The 26590-nt window shown below is 45.5% G+C and overlaps 1 protein-coding gene across 3 annotated transcripts in view; it reads right to left on the bottom strand.

Annotated features, from left to right (window-relative positions):
• ASTN1 (astrotactin 1) overlaps nucleotides 1-26590 on the bottom strand; it is a 328942-nt gene that overhangs the window by 159872 nt on the left and 142480 nt on the right. For 2 of the 3 annotated variants that reach the window (XM_059073144.2, XM_067031110.1), the window contains exons 3-7: nucleotides 12260-12653; nucleotides 10700-10846; nucleotides 9532-9639; nucleotides 4924-5073; nucleotides 3770-3937 (exon numbers count right to left, since the gene is read on the bottom strand). In XM_059073144.2, the coding sequence (XP_058929127.1) occupies nucleotides 3770-3937; nucleotides 4924-5073; nucleotides 9532-9639; nucleotides 10700-10846; nucleotides 12260-12653 (967 nt within the window). Of the gene's footprint in view, nucleotides 1-3745; nucleotides 3938-4923; nucleotides 5074-9531; nucleotides 9640-10699; nucleotides 10847-12259; nucleotides 12654-26590 lie in introns of all 3 variants that reach the window. The other variant, XM_059073133.2, reaches the window with a different exon arrangement.

The following is a 26590-nucleotide window of genomic DNA, read 5'->3' as shown; positions in this document are numbered from 1 at the left end:
TGCCATAAAAAATTATCACAGATTCAGTGGTTTAAAACAACAGAAATATATTATCTTGCAGTTCTGCTGGTCAGAAATCTGATATGAGTCTCACTGGGCTAAAAACAAGGTGTCTGTAGTGCTATGTTCCTTTCTGGAGACTTGAGGGGAGAATCTGTTTCCCTGCCTTTTCCACCTTCTGGAGGATGCCCACATTCACTGGTTCCTCAACCTTCAAATCCAGCAATGGCTGGCGGAGTCCTTTTCATGTCGTGTCACTCTGGCCTCTTCTGACCCCCTCTTCCACTGTTAAGCACCCTCGTAATTACATTGGGCCCACCTGGTTAATCCAGATACTCCCCTTATTTTAAGATCAGTTGTCTAGCAACCTTAATACCATCTGCAACTTAAATTCCTCTCTGCCAGGTAACATAACATTTTCACAGGTTCTGGGGATTAGGACGTGAACATCTTCGGGGGCCCATTATGACTCCTACCATACCTGGTACTCCGGACCTCTGTGCAGGTGACGAGTTAAACACACACTTAAGTTTGAAACTCACTGGAAGGATGCCTGAGGAGAGCTTCAGGCACTGGAGGGTGTTCCTTTGCAGTGACTGAGCGCCTGTGTTTGTGTGTTTGTTTGCATGTGTGAAAAAGTATCCACGTGCACTTGCACAGTTCCACCCATCCATGTGGGCAGACCCCTCGGCATGGCTGGGAAAGCACATGTCCCAACACTATGACATTTCCAAGTGAGTTAGCTGGAGGACTGCAAAAATAACGTCGACTTGACTTGCAGCCAATGCCCACACTCAGCTCTTTGGAGAAAGGCTTTAGGATGGAGTGTGGGAGGCGATAAAGTTTCTTACTGTTGAGCATGTGGGATGACCACATCATCCCAGGCACAGACAGAAGCAGGGCAGGAAGGGGGAGGGTTTCTAACCCCAGCACTAATGAAAATGGAAGCCCCTGCAGTATCATTTCTCAGCGGCTACCCCGGAATGAAGATGTCACACCTTAGTTCTGTGGTAGGTTCTTATTTTTAATCTCTCTCCTTGGCTTTCCAGTTGGAAATTCATTAATTGTCACAGACACTGGGAAGCCACTAGCAGGGGAGGGGCTTCCCAAAGTCATTTTCAGTAAGGATTAGAAATGAGACATCCAGGAGGGATTGAAGAGGTGATGGGAGTTTTGCTATGGACAAGCAGGTTCTTCAGCTTCTGGCTCAGGAAACAGTGATGCTTAGCAACGGTGATTGTTTGAATAATGTCACAGTGGCAAATACGTTGGCTCTGACCTGTCTGGGGGAATTCAGCAACCCTTTACAGTCCCACTTCTGCTCTGATTTCATGGTAGACAGAACACCGACTCTGCCTTAGGTAGCTGTGGGGCTTCGGGCAAGTCGTGTAACTTCTTGGGGAATTTGAGCATTGACGTAAAGGAAGGAGGAGTTTACCTCTAAGACCCTCCAAGCTTAAAACACCAACCCCTCTTTCCACCTGTAATTCAAAGAGCTTCCTGTTCTTTAAAACCTCAGGTGAAGCTTCCAAGGCCCTCTGCAGATCACGCTTCTCTCAGAAGTGAGTTTAACAAGTGAGGTGGTCCAGGGTCTCCTAATCCAAGTCAGAGGGGGCCAGAGACTAGCTCAGCTGCATGGAGAGGCCCCACCTTTGAGACGAGCCTGCTTTTCTCTCCAGAGCCCACTGGCTTTTGGGCATGGCACACGGCCCATCTGTCTAGCTTGGTGTTTGCCTGACAGCGTGGGAGGAGCAGCAAGTAAGCAGTCTTAGACATCAGATGTTTAAAATGCTGTACTTTCTCCTTCATAGGGGGACCTAGAATCTCTGTGATGGGCCCACGTAACAACAACTTTTAGACCTATGAAGGTGAACTTTAGATGTTGCAGTTACCTGTTACTCCCCCAGAGAGCTGTAGCAATGGACTGTAACAGAAGTAACAGCTAGATCTCTTGGAGTCAACCTCTACTAATATCCTTCTACCCCGGCACCATCTGTGTGTGTGTGTGTGCGCGCGTGTGTGCGTGTGTGTGTGTGTGTGTGCGTGTGTGTGTGCGTGTGTGCGTGTGTGTGTGCGTGTGTGTGTGTGTGTGTGTGGAGGAGGAGGGGCTGTAAGTGAGGTACAGAGAGCTGGAAGAGCTGGCCCTAGACTCCAACAATGTTTCACTTGGGGATCTTAGACATCAGTACCTCCCCTTCCTTGATTCTTAGGCATCTTACCACTCCTCTGGGAAGGAGCTATCTGTGGTGCTGAACCTACTGGAAATAGGTCTTTATAAAGACTACCATAGAGGAACCCCTTCTCCAATGAAAGGGCAAAGCAACCTGGTATGAAGGACCCATACTCCTTGGAGCTCAAGTAGCACTGCGAGCACCCCAGTACATGCTGCATATGAATTCAAACCCTCTCTCTCAGAGCAGCCCCAGCCCCCCTGGATAATATAACAGCCTGAAAGATGGCTATACCCTTTGACCTGGTAATCTCTCTTCTAAGATTTATCTGAATAAAATAACTTCAAACATGCCCTACATTTATGTGGAAAGATATTCATTTTAGTAGTGTCTGTAAAAATTAAAAATTTAATGCATCTTACATGTCAAATAATAGGGGACTATTTAAATGAGCTATGGGGCTTCCCTGGTGGCGCAGTGGTTGGGAGTCCGCCTGACGATGCAGGGGACGCGGGTTCATGCCCCGGTACGGGAAGATCCCACATGCCGCGGAGCGGCTGGGCCCGTGAGCCATGGCCGCTGAGCCTGCGCTCCGCAATGGGAGGGGCCACAACAGTGAGAGGCCCGCGTACCGCAAAAAAAATTAAAAATAAAAAAAAAATAAATGAGCTATGATATAGACATACAGTGGAATACCAAATGGCCATTAGAATTATGTTATTGAGGATTATTTAGTGGTTCTGGAAAACTCCCTTGATAGAATGTTAAGTGAAAAAAATCAAGAAAACTCTTCTGGACTTAGTGTGCTTACAAGCCTCTAAGAATCAGGCATGGATAAAAAATCGGAAGGGAGGAAAGACATTAAAATTTTTAAATTATTTCTGCAGGAGATAGAATTATAGATGATTATCATTTTCTTCTATAAGCTTTTCTAATTTTCCCATTTTTTAAAATTAATTAATTAATTTATCTTTGGCTGCGTTGGGTCTTCATTGCTGCGTGTGGGCTTTCTTTTTTTAGTTGTGGTGAGCGGGGGCTACTCTTCGTTGCTGTGCGCGGGCCTCTCATTGCAGTGGCCTCTCTCGTAGCGGAGCACCGGCTCTAGGCGCATGGGCTCTAGAGCGCAGGCTCAGTAGTTGTGCGCAGGCTCAGTAGTTGTGGCGCACGGGCCTAGCTGCTCTGCAGCATGTGGGATCTTCCCGAATTAGGGCTCGAATCCATGTCCCCTGCATTGGCAGGCGGATTCCTAACCACTGTACCACCAGGGAAGCTTCCCATATTTTCTACAATAAACATGCATGAAAGTTTAGCCCCCTTGGCTGATATCCCCTGACTGGAGGGCACATGGGCTGTGGAGGTCATCCCGAGCTGATCTGTCTGGCTTGGGGCTACATTTAGGAGGCTTCCAAGGCTTCTGCCAGAAGATGACCTCACATTTTAAGCCAGCCAGCCCAGGGGCTCATCCACATGCTGCCAGCTTGCACAGTCTCAGCTCCCAATGGTAATGGGTCAGTTGGGAGGGATGGCCTGGATTTTGAGGGGTAGTTGCAAGAGGCATGAACTCTGACAGTTACCCGCTGCCCGGTGCTCCCGCCTACCAGTTTCGGGGTCACATTGGTGTTCACAGGGGTCCAGGAGCCGCCGGGCACAAAGGTCCATGGCCCAGGGCCCACTGGAGTTCTGCTGAGAGAAGAGAACCACTTGGGCAGGGTTCAGCCAGTCACTGGCATCCAGCTGGCTCCCCTCCAGCAAGATGAAGCGGCTCCCTGCAGGGGGAGAGAGAGGAGGCATGCCCGTGTGTGCCCACAGCACACACACACATTACTGAAGACAGACTGAGCAATGCTCTGAAGATTAGCCCCAACCTGAGGTCATTACTTCTACCAATCCTGGCCCACCATGAGTCACAGAGCAAGGGGTCAGCAGATGGCCAAGTTGTCGGCCACTACTTGGATCTCCCGCCACATCATCCTCTGCTGCCTTGTCCCATCCCATGTCTACTAGTGTGGACCCAAGGGATACAGGGACAGAGCAGCTCTGTGATGGCCATGGCACGGCTCCATCAGACCCTGGCAGTCGTCCAAGGAACAGAGACCTGCTGCCTGTCTTCAGTTGCCATGAAATAAATAGCAGGCCCTCTAACACTCCAGACAGTCCCCACCTGTTTTCAGCGTTACGGCAACCAAGAGAACAGACATTAACAAGTCAATTAGGTGCTCTGGGCTTAACTAATTCAGGGACTCTCAGAATGTATATTATTCCCTCATTATATCAGGGTCCCCCTGGATGAAAGTAAATTATTGCTTCAGAGTTCTAGGCTCATAGCAAGTTACTGCAATTAGGAATTTCTCACCAGGCATACCAAACGGAAACATGGCTAATGCTTAAACATTCTACTACTCCACTTAGCTTTTCCCCATTCAAAGGCTGAGAATCTTGGTGTCTATGTACCTATAGCCAGTATGCTCTGCATTTATCCACAAAGACAGGTGCTTAATTAAAAACAAACAGAAATGGGAAATGGGCATAGAAAGGAGGAGGTGATCTGTTCTTTTTTTTTTTTTTTTTTAACCTGCTTTCTGATTTCATCAGTGGACAGTCTAACTTTGTCCTAAGTCTTTCTTATCCAGGTTTATTTTTTCCACACTGATAGGTAACAGGGCCCCCTGGCTTGTCTATATTTTCCCTGCCCACCCTGAAACATTCTTCTCGGGGGAGGGGCAGGAGGTGGCATCCTCAGAGGTGGACTTACCATCAGCGATCAGGTGCTCAGGGACGTGCAGGGTGATTTTGACAACGAGAGGGCAGCTGACATGAGAGGAACACACAAGGCCAATCACACAGCTGGTGATGCTGATCAATGTCAAGGTGGTCTTATTCACAGGACTTCGGGGAGAGCCCACTGAAAATAAGGCAAAAGCAAGACACTTGATGGTAAAAATCTTGGTAGTGAAGGGCCATCTCGGCCTTTTGCTGCCCAACCTGGAAAGCAGGGGAGGCAGCTGGCAAACCCAGCCCAGGTGGGAAATGTGTGTAGTGTGTGAGCTCAATGACTTTCACCCTCATGGAACACCATGTCATCGCCTGGTGTCAGAGGGGACTGAGCCACTGGTGGTCCTCAGAGTCAACAATGGTCAGCTGTGAGCAAGTCCTCTGCATACCTCCTGGGCCAGGTCACAAGAAAAATCATAAAGAAGGGCACTGTCCCCCTCTACTCTCCTGGCAGGGCTCCAACATCTTGCCCAAGGGTGGTGGGAATGCTTTTACCCTACGCTGGAACTCCCTGCACTTCCCATGGCTTTCCACAGAGGGCGCTCTGACAAACCAGCTTCTCCACTCCTGGGGCTCAAACTACCTCTCACCTACTCTGTGGGTGAGAGTCTAGGGCTTGGAAGGAGAAAAACAAGGAATGTCTGCTCTATACAAGTAGAAGATATTGTCACACCAGAAGGCTCTCCCCAGTCCTGCAGTCCTTGGGGTAAGGTTTTAAATGGAAGCTTAAGGAGAAAATATGAAAGCTGAAGGATAAGAAACACTTCCAAGTATCTGGGGACAGGGCTAAGAAGGGAGGTTTTGGGGGTGTTTGTTTGGTTTTGGTGGAGAGAATAAAATGGTAGTAAGAAGAGGGACCTTTCACATGGAAACAGGACAGATGTGGGAAAGCAAGAAAGCAAAGCAAGCTGCCAACAAAATGTATGAATACTTTGGAATTTTCTTACAGTCTGTGTTAATATTTATTATTGATAGCAATGAAAGGCATCTATTATGGCTGACAATGTGCTAAATGTTTTACATACATTATTTTAAATATTTGCTTACTTACAATAAATCTATGAGTCTGTACAGTAACTACCCACTCTATAGATAAGGAAATTAAGTCTCAAAGAGATTAACCTTATAGTGATAGTTAACACTTATGAATAAGTGTAATTACCTGTCAGGCACCTTACACCTGACATATCAGGTGTTTTACGTGTCTTACACCTGGGCATATCATTTAACAATGACACAGCCTGACGAGGCAGCTCCCACAGAAACAATGCATTAGAGAGGCTATAGGGCATGTCCAGGGTCAAGGAGCTACTAAGGAGGGGAGCTGGAATCAACACACACAGATCCAGTGAGGCTACAGCCCCTAGATAATTCACTATTCAATCTCTGGGTCCAGTGGAGTCTTTGCAACTGCCGTTCTCAGGAACATGGGGAAATATGTGGTCTATGGCTGCACACATCTTTTCTGGGAGCAGGTTCCCTGAGTGGGTGTGTTGGCAATGGCTGGGAGGGAGTGACTGCAGGGTGGCAGGCAGCCTCTGGATCCCCCGTCCCTTGCTACCTGGAGATTTTCTATTCATGTTAGTACCCTTTCAACACGGAGTCTATTTCCCACACTTACACATTTCTTCCTCCAGCCCATGCCAGGCCTGAGCAGCGCCCAGATCCACCACCCGAATGGCCCTCAGACACTCAAATGCGATATCCAAAACTGGGCTCTGCACCTTCCCTCCAACCCTGCTCTCCCTACCATTTCCACTGCCTAGCGAATGGCACCGCCGTCTACTTGGTCCCTCAAACCCCTAAACGCCATCATGTCTATCCCTTCCCTCTCTTTCATAAGCCACACCCACCCCCCACCAATGCCAATTTTGTGCCCAAAATTTCTCTTGCTCCATCCTCCGCATACCTACCTCCATCTATCATCTCACCCCTGGACTATGGCAACAGCCATCCACCCAGTCTCCCTGCCTCAACTTACCCCTGCTCTCACCTATCCTCCACGCTGCCTTAGAGGGATGGTTCACGAAGCAGAGCAGACCAGGGCTTTGCTCTTTAAAAAACCTTCAATGACTCCAACTGAAGTGTCAGGTCCAAGTCCTTCAGTCAAGGAAGATCTCCTGATCTTCCAACCTTATTTCCGAAGCAGACCACAGGCTGCCCCAGAAGCTTGATCCTAGTAAACTATTTACTGCTCTCTGACTAGACAATTATTGTTTATGTCCCTGTGACTCTGCACATATTATTTCCTCCTCCACAGAATGCCATTTTGTCACCTTGTCAGCCTGGTATACACCTACTCTTCAAGTCTCAGCTCAAACAATATCTCCCTGTAAACACCTCCCTGAAACCTTCAAGAACCGATTCTCACTCATTCCTTGCTGTTCCTCCAGCCCTTGTGCACCCTGCTGTTACAGCCCTTCTCACACAGTATAGTCACTGTTTACAGGCACTTGCTCTCCTGTGATGGCAATGACTTGCTGCTCTGCCTCTTGTCTCTCGGGCCCTTCTGCATCATCAACCCATCATCCAGAATCTCTACCTGACTTCAAAATTTCCAGTGGTCCCCTTTGACCTACAAAACCAAGTGCAAATCCATTAATATCGTGCATGCACTGGTCCTCTAGCCTGTTATCCAGCCCCATCCCTCCTATCCCTGTGTGCCTATATATTCAAATCCTGGATTACAACTACCATATTGAACTCCTTTTACTTACTTGAAAATGCCATGTTCTTTTGTGCCTTCAAGGCTTTGTATCTGCTCTTTTCCTCTATTGAAATGCCCTTCCCCTAGATTTTCCTCTTTCAAGAAATTCCACGCATTGTATGTAATCCAAGTCTAATTATTTTCTCCCTTTTTGCCTCCTTTTGCTGCCAGGTAGAATTAACTGTTCTCTCTTCTGAGTACTCATTTTACTTTACTTATATTATTAAATTAAGTCTTATCACTGTGCCGTGTTTTCAGGTTTCTACTACTGATCACAAAGCCTGACCCATGACAGGTGGGTTATTATAAAATTTCCTGCTGGCCTGACTGATGTATCCAGTTCAATTCAACAAACACTGGCAAGCATCTATTATAGGCAAAATCCCTCACTAGGCACTTTGGAAAAATAAATTAGACATGCCCATCCGTAAGAAGCTTACAGTCTAGTTAAAAGCAATAAACGGTTGATGCGCTAGGAGAGCTTGGTATTTAAAAGTAACAATTTTATGTTGCAAAGAAACTCATTCTAATTCATTACTATAGATTTTCTTACACGGGATTTTATTAAAGCAGAACCCACCCTGCTTTGCTGTGGCCTAGGGTGGATGGGCCTAGGATGACTCTCGGCTGTATATAAATATGTAATGAGGATGAAGAGTCAACATTCTCACCTCAGGGATACTGGGGCACCAGACATTAGGCGACTCAGAGCCCCACTGATCTCTTGAAAAAGTGGTGGGAAGAACTTTTGTACTGATAGCAGCAGAGCCTGCAGAACTGGAACTGAGGAATTAACAGGGCTTCCTTCAATCTCTGGGAAGAATTCCTCAGTATGTCAAGAACTCAAATGGAGGTGGGAGAGAGCCAAAAGGTAGGTGCCTTTGCGGGGAGGGCACTGGTTAATTATTGGTTGGGGAAAATGTTATTGACTATCACACAAGATGACATCACTCAAATACCCTCCATTGTATCTCAAGGGGCCCCTGTCTAAAATTCTTTAAGATGAAGTGCTGTAGAAACCCAAGGCTGCACTGTGGAGAGTTCTAACAGCAACACAATAGAGATCTCATAGTGCCTTGTCAGTCACCAAAAAGGCACATTTTAATGTAATTAAGCCCTATGCATGAGGTATTGTTAACCCATTTAATATGTGAGGAAATTGAGGCTCAGAGAAGTTGTTGTCTTTCTCCAATATCACACAGCAAGTAAATGCTGAAGCTTTTCTGCTGCCTGAACACAGACCTCCCTCAGTAATGATGGTGAGACCACAAAGTCATAGGCACTGGTAGCCACAGCTGCAGTAGCCATGCCTGAAGCCACTGAACATCAGGCTGGAGAGTCACAGACCGTGGCTGTGTGAAAGGACAATTCTATCAACACTGAGAAGAATGAACAAACCAACCTGGGCCCTGCCAGGAGAAGAGAGGGGACTTGGGCCCTGGGGGTCCTGTGATTCTGCTGGGCAGGGGACTAAAGGTCAAAAACCACTACACGTGTTTTTCAGGCCACAGATCGTTCCTCAACTACCCGCCCCCCCATAACACACTTTATCAACTTTATTTCCTGTGTCTAAACAGCAAAATATGACTCCTGAGGCTTCCAGAAGGAATTGAGAGTCTTCTGACCAAGAAATAGCCTTTCAAACAACTTGGAAACTTGTTTGAGAGTGCCATTATCTGGGAGAGATGATTCTCTGAAATTTTCCACTCTAGGCTCTTCTTTCTTCCTTAGGAGGAAACACCAAGTTTGGTCCAAGAATTCTTCCCGCGGACACTGGCTTTGGTCCACAGAGCCCCCTCCCTGACCCAGCACCTCTGTAGCTCCCTGCCTTCCCTGCCCCATGGCCCCTCTCACCCCACTTTGCCCCTCTATCCTTCCTACCTCTACTTCGCCTTCGGCTCCGCGAGGGGTCAGTGTAAAAGGTCAGCTGGGGGTCATTTTCTGCCTCTGTGTTAGAATCCCCTTCAGGGTTCAGGAAGGCGGAACCAGCTGTAATGAAAAGACAAGGACAAAAACTGTGTCTTCAGTTTTGTCTTCATGACACCAAATCACTGGGCAAATTCAAGAGGAAAACATGAGCAGGGTGACTGACAATCTGGAAGGAGTAGCCACAGGGACTGGAGCTTCCTGATACACAGATTTCTTGGAGAAGGAGACCTTGACATGACAGCCATCACTAGAGCTCTACGTCCACCCAGCCCATGCTCCTACTGAGAAGAGCCACCTGCCAGAGAGGACCATCGTGGACGGTACATGGAAAAGGAAGAAAGGGAAATTTCCCTCATCACACGTCATGATTCTGGTTGATAGAGGCTGGAATTATGTCCTAAGGGGCATATGTCTGTATGTCTTAATATCTATATTGTATTTTTTAACTGGTTCTAAGATTAATATATATTCAATGTGAAAAAGAGAGAAAAGAATAAACAAAAGGCCCCCAAATGTTTAAAAGGAACAACGCTGATGTCCTCTAAATCCTCCAAGTCACAGAAAGACTCTGTTAACATGTAATGAATACACTCTCCATCTTTTTTCTGAATACAGAAGCAGATAAAGGTTTTTTAAGTTCCCCTTAAAAATGGCATTCTGCTGTACCTTCTATTTTATAACCTCATTTTTCCCCATTTAACAGATGGGTGGGCAACTTTCCATATTAACAAGTATAGATCTATAATATCATCTTAAGCCACTGAACGGAAGACAGATGTGCAGGTAGTTAAGCAATTCCCCACTGATGGACATTTAAGCTACTTCCAATGTTTTGCTCTTTTAAACAACGTTGGGATGAACAGCCTTTTACACACATCTTTGCATACTTGTCCAATTATTATTTACTAAGGATAAGTTCTCATTGCTAAAATTACTTGGTCAGAAGGTGGGTATACATTTAAATTTGTTGGTAAGTAACACACAACAGGCCTGTAGAAAGACTGCGACCAAACACAGCCCCTCTAGCCGTGCCTGAGAGTGGGGGTCAAGGATATTAACGGCCCTGCCTCTGCTGATATTACGGAAGCCATCTTCAAGCCCTAACGCCAGACGCGGGTACCTCTTGCTTTGTTGTTGATCCTCTTTCTCTGGCTACTGGAGGTGTGAGAGAGCAGAGTGGCCTGCTGGTGGTTGGAGTCCACAGGGCTGGTAGCAATGATGTTATCTTTATACTTGTTCATCAAAGACAGCTTGGCATTGTCGCTTCCTGTATAAGGAAAGGCCAAGGCAGAAACTTTAAGAGAAAAGGTCAGAGAAAGTGAGAGCAATGAAATCTGCATGAACCAAGTAGATGGGGTTTCACAGAAACTGAAATATGAAAGCTTTAAAATGAGAGACTGGCAGAGACTGAAATGCTTCTTTTTGATTTCTAGGGGACTACAGAGTTATGAGAGAAGGGGTGAAGAAAGGAAATCTAATTCAACCAATTCTATATTGATAGGGTCACCACGTGTGGCCGTTTGGTGAGATACAGACTGCAGATTTCTTTCCTTTGGTCAGCACAGAGTTTCACAGAAATGTGAATTTGAGTGCACTCAGGCAGAACTTGCCCCCTCTCTTTCATCCCAGTCTGCTCTGTTCCCTATTGCTGACATCCAGCTCTCTCACATATCTGTGCTATCTGCCTGCTCCCTGAGTCTCTAATCATATGGCTACTTGGTGGGCTTAGCACTATGGCAGGTGCTATGGAATATATGAGATATTGAAGACACATCCCCTAATCTCAAGGAATGTCTAGACTTTAAATCTTATTAAGACATGACTAGTCATAGGATCTTCTCTAGATAACAAGCAGAATGGAAACCTCTATGATGTGATTTCAAGTCCCACAGAAAGTCCACATATCTTAAGCAATATTCAGTTTCAAAAATGTCTTCTTCAAAGATAATTGGGCAGTTCCTTGAAGGATCATTGTCTTGGGGTTTTATCTACAGACAGTTGTTATTTATAGAAGTATGAGAGATAGGCTATAAATGAAAAGTACAGTCATTTCCTCTCTGCATTTTACTGACTCTGGTCTTGTTCAGCCAAGTTAGAGCCAAGTCTCTTCCACCCAGTGTCTCATAGATGCACAAAGCGTCTGAGGTCAAACAGTTTGATTGTATTCCTTTATTTTCTTTGAAGAACATCCCTTGTAAAGACCACAGAGGTATGGGCAAGACAACACAACCAAAACACCCCAGGCCAAAGTCTCAGGAGTCATAGAAAAGAAAGATACCTCTGTCCCCTCCACTTCAATGGAAAATTTATCTGTCCGCACAAACGTACTATATACAAAAACGTCTCACACACACATTGATCTTTTCTGCTATATCCCTATTTTCCTGAGGACTGCTCATTATATATGAAAAAGCCTCTAACCCACTCTTCTGTTGGACGTAAAAGTACCTCTACTTCCAGTGCAAAGTGGAAGTGGAGAGGGATCCAATTTACCCTTGTTCTTCTGATTTCGTATATTAGAAAACAGCTCCCACCATCTCAGGAAAATGCTTACGCTTCTTGCCCACCTGGGAAAGGGCACTGGCACATCCCATTATGTATGGCAACCAGCCATGAAATCAGAAAACAGCTGTTCCCTACCCACGCCCTAGTGCCCTGAGCCAAGGACCGAGTCACCCACCTGGCGTGAGGTCCATCCCTGCCTTCTCGTTGCAGCCCTGCAGGGAGTCAAGGGTGCGGGTAACCTGGCTGGCGAAGTCCTCCCCTCCGTTCATGCACTCCCTCTGCAGGTGGTGGCGCAGGTCAGTGATGTCGTACTCGTAGCCATCCAGGATGGGTGTCTCCCGGATGCTCAGGGTGCCGCTGGAGTTGTGGCCCTGCACGCGGGCATTGCGCAGACTCTCCCGCCCGTGCCCGCCGATCAGCACAGAAGGAATGTAGTGAATCTCATTGGCAGCCTCAGCGCTGGCACTCTTCTGGGGCTGGGGGACCCGGCGGCGCTTGCACCAGAGCCGGCGAGTGTACAGGATCATCACAAGGCACAAGATGGACAGCAGCAGTGCTATCATGCCACCCTAGGAAGAGAGGACAGCAGGAGGATGCAGGAAGATGAGTGAGCTCATCCCACCAAGGGGCCTCAGCCCTCCCGCCGTTACCACCCATCCCTCACCCATTAATTCATTCATTCACTTAGGTGCAGTAAGCGCTTATAGCAAGCATCACTCAGCAGCAAAGGGACAGTGTGCTGTGATCGGTGATCAGGGTGAAAGAAAAATGGAACTGGGATAATCAGTGCATCATTTCAAGTGATCCACAATTGCTTCTGGCTTAGCAAACAATTTGAAGAAGAAAGAAGTCTTTGTGATTGTGTGTGTGTGTGTGTGTGTGTGTGTGTGTGTGTGTGTGTAATTTCAGCTGCAGAAATAAGAGAGAGGGTTTTTTAAGGCAGATCTGCTATATGTAAAGCTGGTTTCAGGCCAATTTTTAGCAGTGGGATGGCATCTGGTTTCTTCCTCTTTCGTATCTTAAAATCAATCATATATAGATTCTAACTCTGCCTCCACCAACCATCAGCAAGTCCTATAAATTCAAAACCTCAGATTCTGTATAAGGGAGAAGATACCACAGATTCCTCGTCTGTGTAATGGAAAAGATACCACTTACCCTCACAGGGTGGTGTAAGTACTAAGTTGGGTAACTATGTAACACATCTAATAGATGGTATCACAGGGAGTCAAGGCTGTCAGCCTAACCTTAAATGTCTCTATCAGAGTAATTGCCCGAGCAGGAGAAAACCAGAGACCCATCCGAAGAGAAGTTTACATCCATCAGGAACTTACAACCAAGTGTGCAGAGAAATCTCATCATTTGAACATGACTTTTGGGGTCACTGCTGCTTTAGGAGACAGCCTTCTCCCACTCACACAGTCCCGAGTGATGTTCCCATTCTTGCTAAGCTCAAGAGAAGCGACTGAGACCCATGTTGTCCTGGACTCAGACTGGCAGAGGAGTTTCCTTCTGAACCTTCTGGTGCTCCAAGGCCATCCTCTGAGGCCATTACTTAAAAGCCTGAACACAACTAAGTTGTCCGTCAGAGACGAGGATGCAGTGCTCAGCGAGGCTGAATGCCTCGCCTTAACGCGTGCCCAGGGCAGTGTTTGGAGAGAAGGGCTTACAAGGCCATTGCTGCACAGCACTCAGTGGGCATAAATCTTCCCGTGCACAGTCTGTATTCACTCCCTTTATTTTGGTCAATATCCCTCGGAACCCATTTCATTAGGTGGGCATGTGTCAAATGGTTCTGCTCTCAATCTTGAGCTTCAATCACTGTCACCCCATCATATAGGCTAGAGGTGAAAACCCTCTATTAATTCCCAGGGGCTCGCCCACACACGGCTGGGTCAAGATGATTCCCTTGAATATATTAGAGGGGACTTTTTCCAGTCTCATAATAATCATATCTTAGATTTATGAAGTTCCTCTCCCTGTAAATTTTCCCATTTATCCTTCCTCTCCCACCATCACTGTGAGCAAAGGAGCACGTGTGTCCGCACTCACACACACAATGTTGCTGCTTTCCAACAGCCAGCTCAGAAGTAACAGTCAGCTGTCAAGTGACCTGTCATGTCAGGTGGCTTTTTGGAGACATACACTGGCTTCCAGGTTTTCAAATTTTTCTTTTATCTGCATAACCCTTTCTCCTGGTGAAATCTCTCAAGTACAGAGAAAGTATGAATATGAAGCTGCTCAGGTTACAGTGGGGGTGGGAGTCCAGAGCCAAGCATTCTAGGTCCCTGATAAGTGCCACCCCTGCCGCCCATGGTCCCTCCCTCCTGGCAGCCCTGCAGACGTGCACAGAGAGCCCCTGGGGCACCTGAACAGGGCAGATCTGAGCCCTGCACCCATTTGCTGAGAATGAGTGAGTGAGTCCAACCCACTGGTTTTTCGGCAGACCCTTTATCTCATAGTCAGACCCACTAACTTTCCTTCACCCCAGACTGAAACTGCAACAATAGGTAATTAAGCCACACAAAAAGAATAACTTCCCAAGCCAGGGAAGTTGTCAGACATTGAATTAGGCAAGTGAAAGCTAGAGGTAATTTTATTCCCTAAAGAGCTGTAAGGGGAGCATAAACATCAATCTCCTGGGAATGGCTTAAGCACCATCCTTCCTGCTCACAGAGAGGTGTTCGGGAGCCCCTCGCAGAGAGGTCTTCAGGCGCCCCTTCCACTCTTCCTCTCTGATTCTCCTTTCAGTTGCTCACAATGGGGTTGTGACAAGATCCAGGCCATAGGTTCATGCCCCATATTACATAGGAATAAAGCAACGACAGTGGTCTGTTAATGGGGCTTTTACTTTGTATCAGACATTTGCCCCAAATGCTCTACACTTTTAAATCTGAGAGGTAGGGGCAACTATTTCCCCACTTTACATTTGAAAAGGCTAGGGCACAGAGGCTGAATGACTTGTTCAAGGTCACACAGCAAATGAATCATAGGACTGGAATGGGGCCAAAATGACTCCCACTCCAGAGCCTACCTTCTTAACCACTAGGATGCAGTCATCCCGAGTGAGCTTCGCTCACTGGAGACATATACACCCTGGCATCTATCTCATGAATTTTAAAAGGATAGAGTAGGAGAATATGGGTAACTCCACCTGAATCCATCCTCATCTTTCGAAGGAAAAAGAGAAACTACTCAAAGTGCACATCTAGCTGACAAAGAGACACTATCGTAAACAAAGGCCCTTGCACCAAGCACCCACTCAAGCGTCCAAATCAAGGTTAGTAGGCAGGGCAAAGACAGCAGGTGCATTTCAAGGTCTCTGTGGTAAAATAAGACTGCCTCACACACCACTACATGCCTGGAGGATACCATTAGACTCTAAGTTTAGTTGAATTTCGACAGAGAAATCTGTGTTCTCTCTCAACTGTGAGATCCAGTGAAAATCTTTAGACTCAGCCCCTCCTCTTCTGAAGAAATGAAGGCCCAGAGAAACTACAAAACTAGACAGTGTAGAACTGGTTCTACACCCAGATCCTCTTCCACTGCTCTTTTCATGGTACTGTTTTGTTAGGTTCATCTAAAGTCCCCTTTACCACGTAGGGGCCTAGACACTCAATTAGCAATATTTTATGCAAATTTTTTTAAAAAATAACAACTCGGGCTTCCCTGGTGGCGCCGTGGTTGAGAGTCCGCCTGCCGATGCAGGGGACACGGGTTCGTGCCCCGGTCCGGGAAGATCCCACATGCCGCGGAGCGGCTGGGCCTGTGAGCCATGGCCGCTGAGCCTGCGCGTCCGGAGCCTGTGCTCCACAACGGGAGAGGCCACGACAGCGAGAGGCCCACGTACTGCAAAAAAAAAAACCAACAAAAAACCAACAACTCATAGGGAGTTAGAATACAAGTTTTTGTCTGGCTAAGCCAGTTCATTTAGCAGCTCTAGTGTTGCTTTAGCAAAACATTCCCTCTGCTTAGACTCACTCACTCCAGACGACCTCAGTTTTTTAATAATCAGTTACCAATAATAAGCTCCAGCCATTAGGTGAAACTCAGCACAGGCATGTGAAAAAACATTCTCAGGCACTCAAATTGTGGAACAGTCTCTCTGCATCTATCACCCAAAATGATGGCAGATGTCACACTTTGTTATGACTTACTAGTTGTGGACTATTATCGAAATAATAATATACATAAGTTATATGATATTAATTTGTAATATTATTTAATAATAATAATATGTTGTAATAATAATTCATAAAATCACTACACACAAATACCTCTGGACTGCTTATCTGCTCTATCCAGGGAGGAAGAAGTAGGTAGGAGAACTTTATGTACAGGGCCTCCACTGTACTGGGAAAAGGCATGGGTGTAGCCACTTTGATAATGTTCCCTCTATGGTGAGGACTCAAATCCAGCACTCAAATTCGATTGCTTTTGCATTCCTGTGATAAACCATGGTTCTTTGATGTTACCATTATTTTTAACCCTTCTACTTCCATCGGTGATCTTAAGCAGTTTCAGTGAAACTCACAGAGGCTCTAGGATTTTTCTTTCAAATAACCTAATGAAACCAAGAGGTGGCAGATGAATGGAAAGAAAGCCTAGGCCAAGAAGGGCTAGGAGCTTCCTAATAATCAAGTCAAAAAGAGCAAGGCGAGTTTTTGTCTGACAAAAGAAAATTTGTTGGTAAACTTATAGTTACCAAAGGGGAAAGGGGGGAGTGATAAAGTAAGAGTTTGGGATTAGCAGATACAAACTACTATATATAAAACAGATAAACAAGGTCCTACTGTATAGCACAGGGAACTATATTCAATATCTTATAGTAACTTATAGTGGAAGAGAATCTGAAATAATATATACACAACTGAATCACTTGACTATACCTGAAACTAACACAACATTGTAAACCAACTATATTTAATTAAAAGAAAAAAAGAAAAAAAGAAAAGAAAGTTTGTTGGGAGGAACAAACTTCCTCTAAGCATTCAACCCCATTCAAATAGACTTCCACCTGGCATGTGAACATGAGGATACTGACAAACGCAGTGGGCAATGTGATCTCCCGGGCTTTACAGAAGTGCACAGGAGTTCTTCCTATACCTACACCTTGCTTTGAGCTTCTGCATTACCCTAGCTGTGTTCAGAGTATGTGCTTCATCTATGTGTTAACTTGAATTTTTATGGCAAAACAAAACAAACAAACAGAAAAACCATTAAGGTACATCTGGGACCCAAGTGAGAAGTAACAAAATGCAAACTTTGAACATTAAAAAAATAACACTGACAGCAAGATATGTAATTTTTTGCTCTTTATTCATCTTTTCATGAGTTTTCTGATGATTCTATTGATTTTCCTCAAAACTGTTAAAAATTTTGTATCTACAAGTATGTTTGGGGTATATGAAATCTCCACATCTATTAATAAGATGCTTGCAAAAAATGGTATTTAAAAATATATTTTTCTTTAAAAAAATCAATAAATCATTCCTGCTGGCTTCAATAGAGATCAAACAAATGAAATCAGCTTTTATTTTCTCATGAAACTGACATTTGGGGCACTTACCTGAGAGAGTAGCATGAGGTTTGTTAGATAGTTTGCAGATTTTGTAATATTTATATAACAATGTTTTATATAGCACTGATGGTGATTGCTCAGGGATAGCAAGTTCTAGGCAGATTTCCCTTTTATGCTCATCCTAGTCATGCAGGCCAACCACAAGACTGTCTCATTATCTGACCTGTGTATTCATCCTGGGTCTGGGTCATTCCTCACTCCCTTAGCTAACCCTTACTTGCTTGTCCTTTAAAGTCAGTTCAGTGATATAACCTCAGCCAATTCTTCCCTATATCACTGAACCACCCATAGAACCTTCCACATAACTAACCGCAAGTACTTTTATCTCTGATTTGCGTGTTGATCTCATCTACTAGATTATAGATTTCATGAGAGCAGAGGATGCTAAGTTCCAGGGTCAATCCTAGTGCCTTCCATGAAGTAGGTGTTCAATAACTGTGGAAGGAAGGGTGGAAAGAAGGGAGGGAGGGCGAGAGGTGGGGGAGGAAAAGAGGAAAGGAGGGAGGGAGGGAAGAAGGGGAGGTCAACTTTGAGTATCTTTCAATATGGACATCATCTACGTGCCTGCAAGCAAAGCTTATATGTCAGTTGCTTATGTGACTCATCCATTCAATTCATTACTCAATCATTCAACAGATATTTACTCACTTTAGTGAGGCATTTTTCTCATGGTCACTGTCATGCAGATACTGCAGTGAATAATAAAGGAATAGGTCCTGATCTCATGGGGTTTACATTTGAGTTAGAGAAAATAATCTCTATAATTTGGTTTTTAAAGGTAAACATAGGCACAAAAGGAAGATAAAAACAGATCACAAGGACTGGAAATAGCCTGCCATGACTTCTTTTCTTATAACAGAAGAAACTGTGATAGGTAAAGATATTTGGACTGGAGGTTATACTCTAGGTATAACTTATAACGTCAGGGGCCAGTAAAATCCTTCCATTATCCCAAATCAGTATCATATGATCGGTAAATCCCAACAAAAAGAATCCAGATTTATCAAATTTCACCAAAGTTTAGGGAGTCACCTGGGTTTTGTGAACCCTTGGCAGAGAAGTGGAAAAGCTGAGATTATGTTTCCAGCTACCATCTGTCAAGTGGCTGCAGACAATCACATCAGCTCACATTTCAAAGCTTAGCTTTGCCCTAGGAGTAACCAGAATAGTGTATCTGAGACATAATTAATTATCCCTCAAGGCAACTGGACACACTGAATTCAAATTATATTCCTAAAGGAATTAAATGGTGGTTAAAAACTAAGGATAAAATAGACGAGTTTGATGGCCTGTCAGCTATTTTTCCCCAATAACAAAGCCCAAAGGTCTAGGGCAAATGCCCTCTCTCACATATGACAGTGATCATTTCTATCTATCTCCAGCTTTCAAAGACAGACCAAGAGGAGAAAAACTGTGTAAGCCCATATGGCAATGCTGCTCACTTTCTAATCTAGACCCAAATATCCCAGGGGTAGGGAATGGATGAGGCGAATAGATGATTTTCAAGGTCCCATCCAATCCTACGTTTCTCTGAGCCCAGTGGAAAACTGTAGTAAGTTTCTAACAGCATGTAGGTCACCAATAAAATAGCAGAGCTAACCAGAACAACTTTGTGCAAGTTGCACAGCCTCTATGAACCTACCCCAGGCCTTCATCTGTCAAATGAAGTAATTAAAAGAAATGCACTGACTCTTCCAAATTGGAAACTTCCTGATTATAACACTGATACCTGTCAAACTGGAAATAACTCTCAACTGGTAAACTAATTATGGAAAAAAATATTTGTGAGCTCTTCTTGCCCAGTAATGTCAGAAACTACAGACCAAGGAACTGATCCTTCAGAGGCAGGCTATCAACTCCAGCTAGCCAATGCAGCCCCGATAAGCAGACCCAACCACTTCCCCAAAGGCACAATAGGCCTTGGAAATCAGAAGATGTCACTGAAATTGTATTAACACATTCTTGACCTTGAGGATCCTTTTACTGCCAGGAGTCCCTAAACTAGAAGAGAAAGCCCCTTGGTTTGCTCTTCTGGCAGATTCTCTTTTCTGTGGTGGCTGGTGAATAGAAATCCATTATCCTCTGCCCATCTCCTTCCCAAATGGAAGACAAAAGCTACAGGTTAAGCCTATTAAGTAGTGGGTGCAATTTATAAATTATTAGGAACATTACCTCCCCTTGGGGGTTTGCCGAAGTCTTTAATCGTGTGGAAATGCTTTCCAGTTGCCACAGGCCACCACGTTAATTAAGAGGCTTCAACATTCCTCTGGGGCTTCTGATGTGAATTGCACATCCCACTGGCAGGGGACAGACCTGCCCTGCCTGGTTAGCCTCTCACTGGAGCCTGCTGCCATGAGATGCTTCAGAACCCCATCCCCACCCTTCTAAGTCCAAAGATCCAAAGCGTAGGGAAGACATAGGATGTCCCCCCAAGATCTCTCATTAAAATGCCATTTGGGGGGTAAAGATAGGGACCAGGCAACCTTCCATATATAAGCAAGAGAAAAACTCTAAGATCAAGAGCTCCCTAGGTTAGGCAGATTGACATCAGAGGGCCCTCCCAACCCAAGGAGGCTATGAACATGAAGTTCTTCTCAAGAGGAAACTCAACTTTATAGCTTTTAATTTTTTTTATTTTCCCAGGTCTAAAAGTTTTGATTCTGTTAGGTTTGATCACTGTCTTTCTTCTTTAATCTGGGAAGTTTGTCTTCAACTTCTCTGTGAGGCTTCAGGAGTTTCAGCTAATGAGAGCCTGAAGCTCTGCAGGGAAAGTGGCTAGAGTCTAGCATGCTGGAGCCAGCCTGGGCTATTTCAAGTTGTCCTCTTTCAGGTTCTTTTTATAGAGCTGCTTTTTTAGTTCTTGGGATTTTTCTTACCTCTGAGGCTTGACTTTGCTGTCCCAAAGTAAAAGCAAGGGAGTACATTTGTGCATAAGGAGCTCAGAGCTCTCTGGTCACTAGTAGCTTGGGGAATCTGCCGTTTGCCTTAATGAGAAGGCTGAGGTCGAGTGGAGCTGGACGAAGCAGGGTGACAGAAGCACCTTGCCACGGCTGGCTTTTCCGGGCCCAAGGCTACCCTGATGGATCTCCTAATTCCAAAGATTGGCCTAGATTGTTGCAGAGTGAGAGAGCCGCGAGGAATCAGGCAACAGAGGCAAAGCTGAGGTCCTCCACTCCCTCTAGATGTAGACTTAGAAAATTTCTGAGAGATGCTGCTGCTTAGTCAGATTATGGATGGGACCGCAATCAGTGCCATGTTAAGAGGCCGGCCCCACGTGTGACCCATCCTGTGGGTATGTGCGTGCATGCACATGCACAAACGTGTACATTGTGCATGACAGGCAGGCTGGGAGATAAACGGGTCCACACGGAAGCAAAAGCACGCCAGGTCGCTGTCTCAGCAACCCATGGGCAGAGCTGTGGGAGACAGGCTCCCTCCACAGACCATGTGCACCAGCCCTTCAGAACTTCACAAGCCAAGCATAAAGCCAATAAATAAATATCTCCAGCTGGATAATGCTCCATGCCTATTCTTGGCCACGTTATTTTCCCCCTTTCCTCTTTGTTTTTATGCAGTAGGTGATCTCAATGAAGTAAAATAATAACAATAATCTGCTCCATTAGGACCAAACATTAAGGGAATTATTGAAGAAGTAACAGAAGAGGCAGCTGGCACGGTATATGCTAATGACCATTAGACTTTAACCCTCTTTCTCTCTGAACATAATGGAGTTGTTAAATTCTCTTCCTCCCATCTCCCCAAACGTCAGGTAGCCCAGCCCAAGGGAAGGAGAGGAGGTCTCAGAGACGTAACAGCTCTGTGGGCAGCAGCTGGCACTGAACAAATGAAAACCAACTGAGGGCAGACTTTGTGCAAGACCCCTGTGGGGATTCCAATGGCCTGTGGGGATTCCAATGACCTTTGGAAATTCCAATGACTTCAGATGAAAAAAGTTGGGAATAAAACAGAGAGAGTGTCAGTTATGTCAAGATTTCCCCGATTTGGGCACATATTCATCAATATCACTCTCCGAACCAGGTCTTTTTTTTTTTTTTTTAAAGGTCTTTTTTCCTCCCCAGCTAAAAACTGAGATGAACCTTTAAAGGCTGCATAATCCAGGAGATGCCTGCGAGGGGAGGTAGAAGGCCCTTCACATAGGTGCGGGCCTTGACCATATTTCTGTCCCACAAACAGAGGTCCAACTTTATCATTGTGATTGCCATGAGGTCTGCTGTGGCAGGGTCTAGTCAAGTATTCAGAAGCCCTGCCAGGGTTTTCTTTCACAGTAGAACCTCCAATGGCACAGTGTCTGTATTGGGAGAGGTGACAATCCTACAGAGCTGATGGTTAGCTTTGCAAAGATTTCGGAGGCTACATACCACTACAAAAGCATTTCTCAACTCCTATAGCAATCCCATTACATATGCCTAATTCCTCCCCTGAATTCCTGCCTCATTCTGCAATTATACACACACACTGCCTTATTCCTATAGTATCAGCACAGTGGAGGAGAAATAATAACTACCATTTGTAAAGTATATACCGTGTGCCAAACACAGTGAATGGTAAGCTACCATTATCATTTTATTTAATCCTACCAAAAAATATAAGTAGTAGGAATTACCATTTCCATTTTTTAGGTGAGGAAACAGGAGATCAGAGGAGCTACATAATTTGCTCAAACCAAGACTCAACCACTGACCTTAACGATGTTGTTTTATGACCTTGTTGAGTAGAAAGGAGCCACCGCTGTAGCCTGGGCTACAATTCCCCAACTTCCCATCTTCTCCAAATTAAGCCCTGGTGGTCTTGCTCCTATATCTAACTCTTAGGGTTATGCAAGTAAGGATTCTCGAATGTCCACACTCAGTACTGTCTTCACTGCCTGCCTCAGATGCCCCCAATCTTCCTCAGTTAAGCTGATCAGTTAATGTAATCACTGGGTTGACCAAGTGCATAATTTCAAGCAATAATTTAATTGTGCCAAGGGCGGCCAGACTTACCGGGCTGTCGTTTTGACATGGGAAGAGAAAACTTACAGAGATATCTGTTCTTGGGTGGATGTTTTCTAAGTGAAATCAAATGCCTTTAGGGTCAACAGGCACAGATGCTCAACTATCTCCTTGAGAACAGCCTGCCACACTTGCACACAAACTCAGGTCTCTTTGCTGCCTGTAAGCCCTTGTTCTGGGGTCAGAGCCCTAAGAGGAACAGTAGATGTGTTCCATAATATAACAACACATGTAGAAGATAGGCTGGGGAGAAAATGTGGGACTTGAACACTTTCAGGGAAATTAGAACCTGCATCAGTCAGGGTCACCCAAAAGACTGCTGGCCAACAGACTTGGAAAAGGTAGGAGAAAGCCTGCAGGTCATGTTTTGTATTAGGGCCCTAACAATGATAATGGTCACTCCCAATGCAAGTCATTTAATGCTTATCAAATACAGAGGTTAGCAAAACTCTTATTCATGGCTTTCTGCTCATAAAGCTCTTCTAACTTGTAACTTATTTGACCCACCTTGCTAAGGAGAATAACAGGCATCCATGGTCACATCTCTTGTAACACTCCAGCTGTGACTCAATCTTGGCACCAAGTAATATGCATAATAGAGCTGAAGAATTGTAGCAAAGGAACAGGCAAGGGAATTAAGGACTGGGGGAGACGCTGACCTACGAACACAATTAGTATTTCACATGCTAAGATTCCCTCCAAGCCCCTCACTCCTTGCCAGCAAGCTTTGTCTGACACCGAAGAGGGGAGGGGGAGGGAAGACGGACAGTTGAGAATCTCCTCTTGGACCATACACTAAGTGCTGTGGCTCTTGTTTCTCCTTGTTAAAAAAAAATTATTACAATTCAATTTTTCTCTGGAACTAATCAAGCACAAAATCTGGAGAAGAGGCCTTGTTTGTGAAGGCAATCTCCGAGCAAGACACTGACGTTCTCATTAGGGCAGGCTTCATTAAACCACCGGTTCCAACATCAGCAGCATGTTGTCTTCAGCTAATTACATTTTCGCTGGCGAAGTCATTGTACAAGTCTTCAAATCCTTCCCATCATTAATTTAAAACACATGCACACACAACAACTCCCTGCCCTGCCTCCTCCCTCGCTGGCCTCCCACCCACCCACCCATCTCTGCGTGCTGTCAGCTTTGTTCTTCTGGTTTTCCAGGACTTCTTTCTTGTATTGGGGCTTTGGAGGGGGAGGTGATGAGGTGAAGTAGAGAACCTGTCACCTGTAAGCTTGATTTCTTCACTAGCTGACCACGGCTCACTTTGTTCCCAGCCAGATGCTAGTTATACATCCCAGGACCTTGGATGCAAGCCCAGTGCTTGCCCGCAAAGACGGGCCAGAGCAAAGGGAAGCTAGAAGTTAAACCCAGCTCTGCCCCATCCCACCCATGGAAAGTGACAAAAGGCCTAACTCTGCTACTGTTTTGATTTACTGATCAACAGCTTGATCACACAGAGTGCATCCATCCACAGGTCAGCCTGATCTGGCCAGAGACACTCACATGATACAAAGACGGTCGGGGGGTTGTGCTTCCAACACAACTGAATGAGGCAGACATCATCCACCCAGCAAATGCATAACCCTGTTCCCGGGGCGGGCATGTTTTCCTGACCCCGTGGAAGTTGTTCCCAGCCAGCCTGCAACATCATTACGACTTAGTGCAGATCATGGCATCCAGGAGGTTTCACTTTTCTACTTTTTGATAGGAGTGATTTAGTTTTTTTTTCTCTTCTTAACATTCAGTTCAATTGTAAGGGAGAGAGGGGCAGAGAGAGAACAGGATAGGGTGACGGGGTTGTCTATGCCCATCTCTGCGCCTTTGCCCTCTCCCTTCCCCGACACGTCCTTCCTCACCCTCCTTCTACTTCAGTTCTTCACACCCTTATAAGTCCCAGCATAAGTTCCTCTCCTTCCTGAAACCTACTTTGATTACTCCAATTCTCAGACATGGCATTCGCTCCCAATTTTTAAAGCATATAAGAGCTTTTCTTCATTAATCTTTAATCCCCGATTCTGCTGTTTCCCATATCATAGCTCTGACTAGACTTGCAGGCAGAGACCATGGTTTAAAAACTTTCTACAGTCCCAGCCTTAGTAGAGGGCCCAGCCCAGAACTGACCCACTGTAAATAGCTCACTGCTTGATTAATTACAGGGAGGCATATTCAGCTGGCTTGGCAAAGCTGATAAAGCACAAATAGCATGATATCCACACTGTCAGCTCAGAATCAAGGCTTCCATCTGGAAGCCCTCGTTGCTCTTCTCAGCTGGCTCCTTGGCCAACCCTGAGGTGCTCTCTCGGCTGTAGAGCCTCCCAGGAAGGAGTCAGCTACAGGAGGGGGGTCTGCTTCCTCACCCCAAGGGAGTGAGGAATGGGAGGTCCACGCTACAGACCCATCAACCAGAGGATATTAGCTGTGTTTTCGGAAAGCGCGATGGCTTCTACCTACCCAACTTCATTCTAGCTTGTATCTTGCTGTACCATTAGCAAGCCATTGTGAGATGGCAGAGGGCTCGTTTAAGCTGACAGAGATGCTTTTCTAGTAAAACGAACTGACCAGTGCTTGCATCTGACTGTTCTTGCTGTCCTCCACGGAGCTCTGCATGAATAGAGTCTCATCATCAGAGACGTCAAAGACATTTGTTATCACATTTTAAAACATAGGTTTAGCACCTAATTATAGGAAGAACGATATATGTGTTTGACAAATAGTGTAAAAAAAGTCCCTTTTCTTAAAAACTAAAGCTTTCATTTTTGTTTTTGTTAATATAAGCATCATTTGTATTTATGTGTGTATATATATATATTTATATTTGTATGTCTAGTTCTGCAGAGTGACTGCAGGTAGAATGGAGAAGTTCCTGTTCACTCCATTCTGTAGTTGGAGAAATTAAATCTGGCTTAGCAAGAGGGCCAAACACTGTCAGGACCAACAAGGTGAACAGTTTTCTCTGCCACCACACCACGACAAATGCGGGCTGTACCCTGGGGAGATCCCACAGGCACACCTAGGGTTTGATGTACTTCCAGCACCATATGTCACTCCATTTTTTTCTCTCTCAGTCAAGAAGCCGCACCAGAATACAAGTTGAGTGAGAATGACCTTATAACAGGTCATTTATAACACTGACTCCACTCTAATGGAACAAAAGGAAACCAGTCACAAATTTCAGCACTTTACCTATCATTAGTATCAGATTCACTTGGCACATTTTACAATTGATGGGGTCACGGTCACGGCACTGTTGCTGCAAACTGCAGACGTATGAACACAGCCACTGAGGACAGGGAAACAAAAAACAAGATTTTTTTAATTCCTGGGAGCCTGGCTTTGCCCAGAAGTCTGGGTCAGGGACTGTCGAGTCTTCAGGTCCTGGGAGAGGCCTCTTCATTGTATAACACCAGGTGGTACCACCTTGGTCCTCATGTCATACCATGTAATACATGCACTGCTGAAGTTCTCACTCTGAAGATCTTTCACAGTGATTTTGCTTAGTGTCAATTAAACCAAATTTTAATATAGATAGAGAGAGAGAGAGATGGCCTTGTGACCTGGCCAGCTCTGGTGCACGTGTCAGTCTTCCCTAAGTTCCTTTTCCACGACTATGCAGAGAGATGAAGAGAGGTGAGGGTTTAGCGGAGAGAAAGGAACCCCAACAACCCGAGAGGAGCCCTGAGCAGAACATCCCACCAAACGCCTTGCAACACAGAGGAAGCAGCCCTGACTGAGCACCTGGGCCCCAGTCCCAGCATTGCCACTTACCAATCATTCGGCCCTTTGGCCTCTTTGAGCCTCAGCTTTCTATGGTGGCAGACTAGCTCGACCTTCCCCACAGGGTTGTCTGTTCATTCCCAGAGTCTCTTTCGGCCAGGCCCTTGGCTGGGATACAGAGATACACGATCCCTCC

The sequence above is a fragment of the Kogia breviceps genome, chromosome 1 (genome assembly GCF_026419965.1).
Source record: "Kogia breviceps isolate mKogBre1 chromosome 1, mKogBre1 haplotype 1, whole genome shotgun sequence".
NCBI classification, from domain to species: domain Eukaryota; kingdom Metazoa; phylum Chordata; class Mammalia; order Artiodactyla; family Physeteridae; genus Kogia; species Kogia breviceps.
Note: the sequence above shows the minus strand (reverse complement) of the source record. Positions and strands in the feature narration are given on the sequence as shown.